Source organism: Hevea brasiliensis, chromosome 17, assembly GCF_030052815.1.
Source record: "Hevea brasiliensis isolate MT/VB/25A 57/8 chromosome 17, ASM3005281v1, whole genome shotgun sequence".
NCBI classification, from domain to species: Eukaryota; Viridiplantae; Streptophyta; class Magnoliopsida; order Malpighiales; family Euphorbiaceae; genus Hevea; species Hevea brasiliensis.
In genome coordinates, this window is record NC_079509.1 from 22,829,014 (window position 1) to 22,841,725 (window position 12,712).

Genomic DNA, 12,712 nt, shown 5'->3' on the forward strand with positions numbered 1-12,712 from the left:
TAAACCATAGAATTTTATTAAAAAGTACTTTCAACTTCAAACTTAAAATTTTAAGTAACAATAAGATAATAATAAAAAGCATCATATAAAACATAGATGGATGGTCCATATTTTTATAACATTGATGGATTTTTTTAAAACATAGATGGATGGTCCATATAAAATATGGCATTTGATAATGAATATAAAGTGGAAGAAGAGGAAGACATTTGGTACAAACGATAGCTTTAAAACCAAATAACATGCTTACTAAATATACACCACATTAATGATATAGAATTTCATTGAACAGGTCAACAATTTTGAAAATGTACTCATCATTCAATTAAAAATACATTAATTATACACTATTTTTTCATGAGATGGTTTAATCTAATTATGAATAGCAAAGCCATGACCCTATATCTATAAAAGGCTAAAGCCTGTGTGTTATAAGATCAAAGTGAGAGATACATAACAAAAAAACAACATTAAAATGGAGGTAATTAAGGAGTTTTGTTGGGCATTACTAATGATGCTGGTTTTATTATTACATGGAAGTTGGCACTCTAATGGTTGTTGGGAGCATGAGAGAAATGCTCTCTTGCAACTCAAGGCTCAACTCAATTATTCTCATGATTACTACTCCTTTTCTTCTTACTATTATCGTTATGATTACTACTCTTTTTCTCCTAACTATTATTCTGATGATGTTGTGTGCTGTAATTGGAGAAGAGTCAGGTGTAGTGCCACTACAGGGCATGTTACGCAACTCTTTCTTGAATATGTAAGAGATTGGGGTTCCTCAAGAGATTGGTATCTAAATGCCTCTTTATTTCTTCCCTTCCAACAACTGAAGCACCTTAATTTACACGGTAACAATATAGTTGGTTGCATTAAAAATGAAGGTCAGTTAGTCTATCTCTCCATTACTATAATTAATTACAATTCAAATTGAATGAGTATTTGTAAATCCATCAAAAATGCACTTCATATTAGCATTTCTTTCTTTTTTTTTTATCTATTTTTTTTTATTAAATATGTTTACATCTCTTTATGCAGGTTTTGAAAGGCTATCAACGCTTGAGAATTTGGAGTTTCTTCGTTTAAGTTATAATAACTTCAGCACTAACATTTTATCATCTCTAAGTCATCTCTCATCTTTAAAATATTTATATCTATATGAAAATGAAATGAAAGGAAGAATTGATATTCAAGGTGAATATAACTATTCTTCTCTATCTTTCTGTGTCTCACATAGCACATAGACCACACTATTATCCCTATTATTTTGCATTTAATGCTTCTTATTACTCATGGGTGTAGAATTGAATAATCTAACAAATCTAAAAGTGTTGGATATATGGGGCAACGAAATTGAAGGCTTTAAATCTTTACATGGTATAAATTATTATTTCTGCATAATATTTTATTTTGTTTTCTTAAATAAGTAAAAGAAATTAATATACATGTGTGTGTGTGTGTTTTTACATGCAGGTGGTGAAAAATTACTAAATATGAGCAATCTGGAGGATCTTGATCTAAGTGACAATCACTTTGGCAATGACATTTTATCATTCCTTAAGGGGCTTTCATCTCTCAAAACTCTATGGATAGGATATAATCTATTGAAAGGACCATTCAATCTGAAAGGTTAGATTTTTCCTCCCCTTTTTTTATGAAGCTATTAATTGGTTCAATTGCTCATGATTCATAATCATTTTATTATTTGAGTCTTTTTGCTTAGTCAGAATTGGACACTATAAGCAATCTAGAGGAGCTGCATTTGGGCAGAAATAACATTACAAGATTTATAAGCTCAAGAGGTATTTATTACATATCAATTTAACCTTTTTCACTTTTTTCACAATTATATGTTTACGAAGGCCACAACCTATTTTAAATGTGTAAAAGTTAAAGTTACTGTATTATCCTTATCATTATTCAGAGATTTTTCTCTTTAACTTATTATCTAAAAACTTTCCATGTAAGAAAGGAAATGTTAGTAAATACATATGGTAAATATTTGGGTTAATTTACTTTATACCTTTTAATATTAAAATTACATTTAAATGTCGTATTTCAAAATATTTTATTTAAATATAATTTATTAATTAAAATTTTAAAATAAAATTATAATTATTTATGTGTGTGAGAACTCTTATTTAAATATTTATACGATACATATTATTTTTCTAATAAAATTTTCTGAATACATATGTTCTTGACCATAATACCTTTATTGTATATTGTTTTTTAATTATTTTTAAAAGTGGTAAATTTTGATATATTCATCAATTCAATTCCTTCTCAACCAATAATTCGTTTCAAATCCTATAGAATTTAAAATATCTAAATTTGACTGATTCTCAAAATTGATGGTCAATTCAATAGTTCGTATGAGTCAATATAAAGCTATTCTTTTACGTTAACTCAATTAATTTATATTTTAATCTTAAAATTAAATTAATAAAAATATTTTAAATAAAAATTATTATTTTAATCTAAAATAATAATTAATCTATAAATTATTTAAATTTGACTTGATGAAATTCTTTTTATATAATTCACCCAAAAAAATAAAGAACTAAATGATATTTATTCACCTTTATTCATCTCATAACCATATAATTGCCTCATTATAAGTAGAAAAGATTTTGCGATTCATCATCCTATTAGAAGACAAATATTATATAATTGGATTTGTTAAAAAAAAATTTTCTATCAGAAAAGAGTATTAGTTGAAAAAAAAGTATTTTGCAATAAAATTAAATAAAAATAATATTTCATTAGTTCTCTTCTTTGTCTCCATGCCATTTACATTAGCATATAATAACAAATATTAAAGTAATCCGAGATCGATTAGATACAAGATTGAAAGTTATAATTAGTGAATACTCTCAATTGCATGAGATGCTCTTCAACCTCATAATAAAAATTGATTACTTTCCCAAGTCACAACTGAACAAATTCATAATTAAGCACATAGTATATAAGATATTATAGAAATCGAAACATAAGATATTATAATTGCTTGTTTGTCTTATTAAATTATACAATTATTAAATATTTTTACTATATAAATTATAATTTCATTATATTTTTTAAATGGTTATAAATCATTCTAATATGATTATATTTTAATTTAGTAGCATTGTTTTCAGAATTACGAAATCTTCAATATAATTTAAATTTTTATTAAAATTAAATGAAAGTTTTTATTTAAAAAAACAGAAAAATATCTTATGCTAATAGGTCTATATTATACTTTTTCGTGCAATTATTTTATTGTCCACAATTACATCACTATATTAAAATAATATTCTCAAATCGACGAATTTTTTCATAAAATAAATATTAAATATGTTATAAAAACTATTTTATTTTTTCCTCTGTAGGAATGAAAAGCTTGAGAAATTTTAGCACACTTTATCTAAACGATATCACTATAAAAGGAAGAAGCATGCTATTAGAATCATTGGGAGCTTTGACCCATCTCAAGATCCTGCATCTAAGTTGGAGTAATTTTGAAGGGACACTATTTAATAAAGGTTAGTATCAGTAGTTAAATATGCTTATTACAAATGCAATACTTTCATGAAAAATTAAAATTTGCTACTCCTTACAAGCAGGATCTTATGTGACCAATGTGAAAGAGTTATATCTAGATGGGTCTTCTCTAGATGAAAACTTCCTCCAAAGTCTTGAAGGACTCTCTTCTCTTAAGCTTTTGTCTTTGGTTCAACTGAATTGCACCCTACCAATCCAAGGTAAATTTGACACGTGGTTACATTTTCACTTAAGAACAATGGTTACATTTTAACTTCGTGGAGAATACAAGAGTTTTAACTTCACATTCAAGTCTAATATATTATTATCTTCTCCCATATATATTTGAATTTTATTATTATTATTATTATTATTACAGGTTTGACACGTCTGAAGAATTTGGAACATTTATATATGGATGAATCTGTTATTAACGGTAACTTTCTGCGAATAATTGGAGTGTTGTCCTCCCTCAAAACATTATCAATGCGGGGTTGTGAACTAAATAGCACAATGTTCATGAACCAAGGTAAATTGGATATGATATCTTTTTATTTAAGATCTCTTTTATCTTAATTATATATTCTAACAAAATTTTTTATAAATGAATAACTTTCAGGTTTATGCGAATTAAAATATGTCCAGTCGCTAGATATTAGCTACAATGAACTCAGTGGTAGCTTGCCTTTATGTCTAGCAAATTTGACATCCCTTCAACAGTTAGATCTCTCTGAAAATCATTTTATTGGAAACATCTCTTTATCTCCCCTGAGAAGTTTAACAAGTCTCAAATATCTAACTCTCTCATACAATCTTTTCCAAATCCCAATCTCATTAAGTCCATTTTTCAACCATTCAAAACTCAAGTACCTGGGTAATAGCGGTAGCAAGATATTTGTAGAAAAAAATCACCAATATTTGAAGCCAAGGTTTCAATTAGAGTGGCTTGATTTATCTGGTGGTGGGTATTGTGGAGCATTCCCCAAATTCCTACATCATCAGCATAACCTACAATTTGTTGATCTATCACACATTCAAATGAGAGATGTGTTTCCGTATTGGTTGATACAGAACAACACAAAACTAGTAACACTTTACTTGGTCAACAATTCTCTCTCAGGGCCTCTCCAACTGCCACTCCATTCTCATATGAATTTGTCAAGATTAGATATCTCAGACAATTGCTTCAATGGCTCAATTCCAGTAGAGATCGGAACATATCTGCCAAAATTGATATATTTATACATGTCGGGAAATGGTTTCAATGGTAGTATTCCCTATTCATTTGGAAATATGAGCTTATTGGGAATGTTAGACTTATCCAACAATAGATTATCAGGTAGTATATCAAACTTAACCATGGGTTGTGTCTCATTACATGAACTCATACTTTCAAACAACAGTTTCACTGGAAGCATCCCAAATAGCCTTTCTAATTGTAATAACTTGAGAGTATTGGATGCCAGTTATAATAATCTCTCTGGTAAGATTCCTAATTGGATGAGGAATATGTCTTCTCTTCAAATTTTGGATCTTTCACAGAATTACATTTCTGGAAGTTTGCCATCCAATTTCTGCTCTCTAGGTATAACAGAAGTCCATTTGTCTAAAAATAGGCTACAGGGATTGTTAATGGATTCATTCTATAATTGCCTTTCGTTGCTAGTGTTAGATCTCGGTCATAATAACTTGATAGGACACATTCCGAATTGGATTGGCAAGATTCCATTGGGCTATATTCTCTTGAGTCATAATCATTTTGAAGGTGAAATCCCTCTTCAGCTATGCAAGTTGGATAAGTTACACTTGATTGATCTTTCTCATAACAATCTTTCTGGTCATATTCCTTATTGCCTAAGATCTAGAAATGATGATTGGTTAGCTCCAATATCTGGTGTACGACCTGAACAACCTGTGGAGTTTACAACCAAGAATAATTTCTATTTTTACCAACCAAGAATCCTCCTCTATTTCTCTGGAATCGATCTCTCTTGCAACAATTTGACAGGTGAGATTCCTCCTGAAATTGGAAATCTTGGCATGATCAAGGTGTTGAATTTGTCCCACAACAAATTGGTTGGACCAATCCCACCAACATTTTCAAACCTCAAGCAAATTGAGAGTTTGGATCTTTCTTATAACAATTTGGATGGAAAAATTCCTCAACTTATTCAGCTATATTCTCTAGCTGTATTCAGTGTAGCACACAACAACCTATCTGGAAAAACACCTGAGAGAGTTGCACAATTTGCAACATTTGAACAAAGTAGCTATGAGGGAAATCCCTTCCTTTGCGGACCACCACTGCCAAAGAGTTGCTACAACACATCTCCATCACCACCAAGAACTTCAACAGGAGAAAAAGAAGATAATGGCTTCATGGACTTGGGTGTTTTTTATGTGAGCTTTGTGGTGTCTTACATCATGGTGTTGCTAGGAATAGCAGCAATTTTATACATAAACCCATATTGGCGAGGGAGATGGTTTTACTTCATAGAGATGAGCCTCACCAATTGCTACTATTTTGTGGTGGACAATGCTCCCCTATTTTCCAAATTTAGAGTTTCACATAATTGAGGCTCTCCATGTTTATTGTTTGATGATCTATGTTTTCCGGTGTTCAATTATTTTCATTTAGTTTTTTTCCCCCAAACCAAATGATGTATTTGAATTTTCTGGCGCTTGTAAATGATTTAAGCTAATTATTTATTTGAAAATAATTCCTGGACATTGTTAATATTAGACGTTAAATTAGGATTTGCTTCCTCATGGAGGAGACTATTAAACAATATTCAAAACAACAAGGCCTACTAATAAATTATTAATCACTAGCGATATTATCTTGGAATGAATTAATTCACAATGTCTTTTAATTTAGTGTTATAATAATACAACCCTGTAATTCTAAGAAATTTTGTACTTTTAGAAGATTGCCAACAACTTTTCATAAAAAAAAAAAATATTCATTCTGCTGATGATTATCAACCTAATTAGCTTAATACTAAAAATAATAATAAAAAAAATAATTTCCTTGATTTTTCACTATAATCCAGAACTAGCGATGGACCCACGTAAAGCTGCAAATGGAAGGATTAATAATGGAATGAAGACTAATAGAATACTCATACTTGTTTGCAGAAAATTAATAGCTAAGTAAATCAAACCAAACATGCACACAAATTAATGCTATTCACAAATTAATACTATTTTTATTAATTAGCCAAGTGATTTCAATTGTGTAATAGATAAATAAGGGAATTGTGTTTGAGTTTGGTTGCAGAATCCTTATGTTCAATCAGCAGGGCCATGTGGGTCAAGTAGCGGATCAGGAATATCAGTAGCAGCAAATATGGCAGTAGTGTCCTTGGGGACTGAGACTGATGACTCCATCTTATGTCCATCCTGTGTTAATTGTGCGTATCAAACCAACTATTGGCCTTACTGGTAGAACTGGAGTCATCCCAATCTCCCCAAGACAGGATACAGTTGGGTAGGTGATATTGGTGTTAAATTTCTCTCTATCAAAAAACAAACAGTTACTTGTTTTGTAGAACATCGCAATGCTTTTCAGTTCCACTCATTTTCCAAGATTTTTCCAGTTTCTAACTCTATTTCTATTTTGATTTGTTTATAAGAATTTCTTTGAACTAATAATTCCCCTGCTGAACTTTACATTGGAAACCTGCGGCTACACGGACTATCCATCTATAATGGAAACCTCTTTTTTTAAGCTTCGTTAAACTTTTAAGCATTCAGTTTGTTTTAGTTTCAGTAAGTTCCTACTGATTTTACTTCTTTCCATAAAGAAATTCGAACTTATTCTGAGATGATGGTTGAATATTTAGTCTTTTTGGACATGAATATGCAGTAAGTGATTTGATTTGTGGATTTTATTATGTGATTGTTATATACTTGACAAAGTAACCAAACGTGCAGAAAATTAATGCTCGTACTTGTTTGATGTAATCATGCACACAAATTAAAACTAATAATAGTGATTGAAAAATTAAAATAAAACTTAATAAATTAAAATTAAATTTAAAAATATATAATAATTCACACACACATAAATGTGAATTTAGATCTGCATTTTAAGTAAAAATTAACACGTGTCAAGTTTTTTATTATTTAAATAGCTGTGCATTCCAAATTTTTTATTCATTTAAATAGAGCTTTTTTATAATACATTTCTAAAATTTTACAAATTCACTTTATTTAATCTGATTTTGAATTATCAATGTAATAACGATAATTATATATTTATATTAATTTATTTGACAGTTTTTAATCTTAAAAAATTGTAATTCACAATTATTTTCATGGTCATTTTTCAAAATTTTCTCACAGAAAAAGGCAATCATAACCTGTAAAATTTAATTAAAATGTAATCATAACAGTTAAAAATTTGAAAGTCATAATATAATTATGCCTACAACGAAGGCTGCAAACAAACATTAAAAAAAAGTGAAAAAAATAAAAAAATATATCTGTGTTTCATAACATTGAAAATTGGCAATGATTTTAAATTATGTGTGTGAGTGATAGTTCATTTAATATATATCTAAACCTATATATACACTTAAAAATCTCCTAGTAATGTTTTTTTCCTTTTTAAACTTCCTTGTTAATTTCATATGTAATATTAATAATTTTATGTCTCTTATCGCAATTCAAGAAGTCGTCATTGTAATTTATTTTTTATTTTTTACGAGAAAAAAAAAAGAATTAATCAAGAAAATTTAATTAAAAGATATTTTTTAAATAACTAGCCTATATGAAATTATACGATTAACATCTAAAATATTAGTTATTAATAGATAGAAAGTCTCTCTTAAAAGAACAAAACAAATAATGTGACGTTTTCATAAATAATAAAATAATAAACGAAATGAAAAATCTTGCTAACTTATGGAAAATATTGTTGATTTATATATAGATAGAGGGAGAGAGAGCAAGAAGAAAATAAAAGCTTTAATTATTTGATTAACAAAATTATGACTTATGATGCGTTAAAACTAGCCAAATATATAACACGATGGTTAAATATAGACCACACCACTGAGAGGACTTTCTTATTGTGTTGATGATGTTACTGACCTACAGCAAATCCTGAGTTTTGTGTATATTGTGACACCTCTTACCCGTGTACAGTATACCCGAGTAAGTAATGCCACACGGTGTACCGGCACACTCTAATATACCTTAATTAATTTACATTAAGCTTTTGCATGTAATTTATGAAATATACTTTATTTAAGCCATTTAGCAAAATTTTTATTTATTTGAGGTTCTGAAAATTTTATAGAAAATCCGGCAGAGTACCGACTAAAAATGGAGAAAACAGTTCTTCGGAACCTGTTAAAAACACTTCCGATAAACAAATTCATTCATTCTCAACTCCAATATCATCACAAAACTCAATATCAAGATCTCAACAATTTTTTTTTTTAATTTCAGGTCTCAACAACCTTTTCATTTCTCAAACATCCCTTTCTCAGGGTTCTCATATATAAACAACAATTAAATACTCAAATTACTTCCATACATAACCATAAATCTTTATTATTTACATGAACCTCAAAATACATTACATAAATCCCAAATACATATGAGAAAATAAAAATTTAATTACAAAATGACAAAATGACATCTAGTGTCCTACCAATGCCTTTGCAGTGACGAGGTGACACGGACAACATCGTGCGAATGCGGGATGGACTCACCCGATGTGGTCTCATCGGGCTCACGATCTGTATCTCCAGAACCTACGCGTGGCAAAAGCAACGCGCTAAGCAATAATGCTTAGTGGTGCAATAATAAAATAACAGGAAATAACAGAAAATAAATATGTATTGCATGTGCATGTTTTGTTTGTCATGTATTTGTATATCCATTCATTTATTTCTTTTACCTTGCCCATTTTCCTTCATTTGGTTGCCCAAGTAACCTACACTAGATGACTGGACTGGATAAATGGGTAAACTGGCACTGGGTATCAAGTACCTCGGGCCGTCACACCATCGGTCACATATGCATCTCCAGGTGTGCAACAGAACAGCTAACAAGCTGTGATAACATCAGGCACAAGGCCAAAGCTCAATACAAGGTCAGAATGGCTAAAAGCTATAAAATCACAGAATGGCATATTGCCATGTGCGATCGCTAATCGAACCCTATTGGCATGCCAAACTATCCAAACCAATCTTGTTAGGTATACTAGGGCATTTGAAACTTTTAAATTCTTCAATTTGTGAATTTCAAGTTTTTGTGTCACTATTCACCTCATTGGTCAACAAAAATGTTGACTTTTGGATAGAAAATAGGTCTATTGGTTTTAACACCCCAAACATACCACATTTTGTATTTAAAACTTGTTGGAATTGATTGCCATTTCCATTTCTCAACTTAAATCTAGGAGGGCAGAATTTTCAGTTTTGGAGACCCAACTTTACTGTTCCATTGGGCCTGCATGCTGGGAATTTGAAGAAATTGCAAACATGAAAGTTGTTCCTTATTTTGTCTAGTTGAATTTCCTTTTTTGAATCACTCCATTTAGAGTTTTGTAGCTCCAGATATGGTCCAAAAACCACAGCTGGCCGGATTACCATTTTGCAGAAATTACCGTATCTACAGTAACATGAACAGTGACTGCCACTGCCATTTGGGTTAGGTTCTGGCCATAATTTGGGGTAGGTTCCTTCATGAAAGTTGTTTGTCTATGTCTTAACTTGTTGCTGTAAAAATTTCAGGTCAATTGACCAAATCTACAGTGAGTTATGGCCAAATGAACAACTGTTCATTTGGTCAATTCTGCAGAATCAGTTGCATGGTATCCGGATTGGGGCCAAGTTTTGGTCCTCTTGCTTTGGTCTTTTGGGCATGGTTTCTTCAGAAAAAATGTGCCATTATAAGCCTAGTTTCATGTCCAATTGGCCAAACACCAATTGGACTAACACAGCCAAAGTTATAGCTGTGTAATTGGACTGAAATTTCAGTCCATTTGCTGCTGTCCTAGGGCAGCTCACACCTTGACTTTGCCATACCATTTTTCAGTCCAAATTGTGGTCAACATACCTCAAATGGTCACTTATTGACCATTAGAGTGTTCTTTAACAGTTTGATAAGCCAAGTCAATTTTTCATTCCTCAAAACCCTAATGTCCAATGCAATTTACCCATAAACCTCAATTAGCACACTAGTTCAACATCCATGCATATTCACACCTTAAACACCATTTCTAGCTCACTTTAAGTCCATTAAAACAATCAAAACCATTCCTCTATTAAGGCTGCCGAATTCTATAGTGGACATACACATGAATTTGTGTCATTTATTTCACAATTTCTCATCCTTTACAAGCCTCAATCATGGAATTAATGAGTTTTAACTACATATATGCACTAACCTCTTGTAGGGAGATTTTTCTCAAGCTCAAAACTTCACTTTCCTTCTTCTTCTTGGCTGCTAAAAGCTTCCCCAAGTGATATGGTCAAGGTTTAATGAAAGGGGTTAGGGAAATATGGTGGAAATGATGGAAATCTAAAGCTTGAAAAAGCTTTAATGGAGGGTGGCTATGGGACTAGGGTTTCGGCTGCATGAGGAAGGAGGGGTGGCTGCTGCAATTTTTGATGAATTTAGTCTTCATTTAGTCTCTTTATTAGTTAGTCAAAGGATGACTTAATTGTGATTGGTCATAATTTATAAATGACATCATCAAGATGCCATAAATGAGCTTTTCTTTGATTTTTCTTTTCTTTTCATCACTACTCAATTTCAATTTAATTTCTAGTAATGTTTATTCATATTTTATGTCATATTAATTATTTACTCAACTGGACAAGTCGGCCAAAAATCACCTCTGAAGGCGAAATGACCAAAATGCCCTCCGTTTGGCTTAACAGGTCAAAATTATGCATGCGATTGAAATATTTTTCTAGGTATTTTCTTGGCATTCTAATGCCATAGGAACCTCAATGACCCTTCTCTGGAGTCCCAAAAATTATTTTATAATTTTTCCCCCGGGTCTAGGGCTCCTTGTTGCGAGAACCGCAACTTCCCTCCGGTTACCCATCGCTTGGGCACCGGCTCGTTTGACTTGGTTGTATTTTATTTCTAAAATTTTTACTAAGTGTTTCTTATTAATATTTGAGTTAATTATGGTCCCTCACTTAAGTTTAATTATTTTTCCGGACGTTCTAGCTGTCCGGACCGACCTGATCACCGAACGAGAGAATGTACGGAGTTGTTACCGGGAGGGTGTTACATATATAGTTGCCGCAAGTCAAGTCTTCTTTGAAAAATGAATAGGATATGACTTGTGTGACAAAAATGGAAACTTAATTTGCGAAAACTTAATGTATTGGATTATGTCTTGAAGAAAATGAGAGAAATTAAATTAAAATATTTACTATGAATAATTTGATTTAAGAGTTTTTTTATCGTAATTGGATTAAAGGTAGATAACTATAAACTTGTAATTATTTGATTTATTATTGGAAATAGTAGAAGAAGGCATGACCATAGATGTAGTCATATATTAAAAGGGTGAGTCGCATAAATATTAATATTTTATACATTTACTTTATTTCTCTATAATTTTATATGATTTCACTGTGCATAACACGTATTATATATGATTTAGATCAAATTTATATGCTTATATGCATTTTATGCTTTCATTTTTTTTTTTCATTTGGAGAATGCATAAATGAATCTCAATTAATTGTGTAAAATCATTCTCAAGATTTTGCCAACTTATCCATATGAAGATCCAATCCAAAACTAAATTGATAAAATTTATATTAAATTAATTATTTTGAAGACAAGGTTTTTAGTAGTCCATCTGAAAAAATTTTTCATTTTTATGCAACCAGCTCGTGCAAATGAGACAAACTTTAAAGAGTTTAGATTTTCATATAATTGACTTAAAGTCAAGGTCTCCCCTGAAAATTTGGATCAATAATGGATGGAAGACTAAGACAATACTCGCACTTATTTGCATAAAATTAATAATTAAGTAAACCGAACTAAATTGCACGGCATTTGTTTGAGGCAATCATGCCCACAAATATCCAATAAAAAAAATTAATAATATTGATTTAAAAATAAAAATAAAACTTAATAAATTAAAATATAAAAATACACAATAATCCACAAATGAGTTTAATTATTTAAATACCTGTTC

The 12,712-nt window shown here is 30.5% G+C and overlaps 1 protein-coding gene across 1 annotated transcript; it reads left to right on the forward strand.

Moving 5' to 3' along the window:
- The first annotated feature begins 452 nt into the window (after positions 1-452).
- Positions 453-6,199, forward strand: LOC110659525 (cuscuta receptor 1). Its single transcript, XM_058139242.1, has 9 exons — positions 453-887; positions 1,042-1,197; positions 1,306-1,380; positions 1,477-1,632; positions 1,731-1,805; positions 3,378-3,530; positions 3,612-3,749; positions 3,908-4,057; positions 4,148-6,199. Exons 1-9 carry the CDS (start codon positions 476-478, stop codon positions 6,103-6,105), a joined length of 3,273 nt encoding a protein of 1,090 aa, XP_057995225.1. The 5' UTR covers positions 453-475; the 3' UTR covers positions 6,106-6,199.
- Positions 6,200-12,712: the final 6,513 nt, after the last annotated feature.

Excerpts from the sequence above, each read along its gene's own strand:
- LOC110659525 (XM_058139242.1), top strand. The coding sequence starts at position 476 with ATGGAGGTAATTAAGGAGTTTTGTTGGGCATTACTAATGATGCTGGTT. Across the intron at positions 888-1,041 it reads TGGTTGCATTAAAAATGAAG|GTTTTGAAAGGCTATCAACG; the intron begins GTCAGTTAGTCT and ends CTCTTTATGCAG. Across the intron at positions 1,198-1,305 it reads AGGAAGAATTGATATTCAAG|AATTGAATAATCTAACAAAT; the intron begins GTGAATATAACT and ends TCATGGGTGTAG.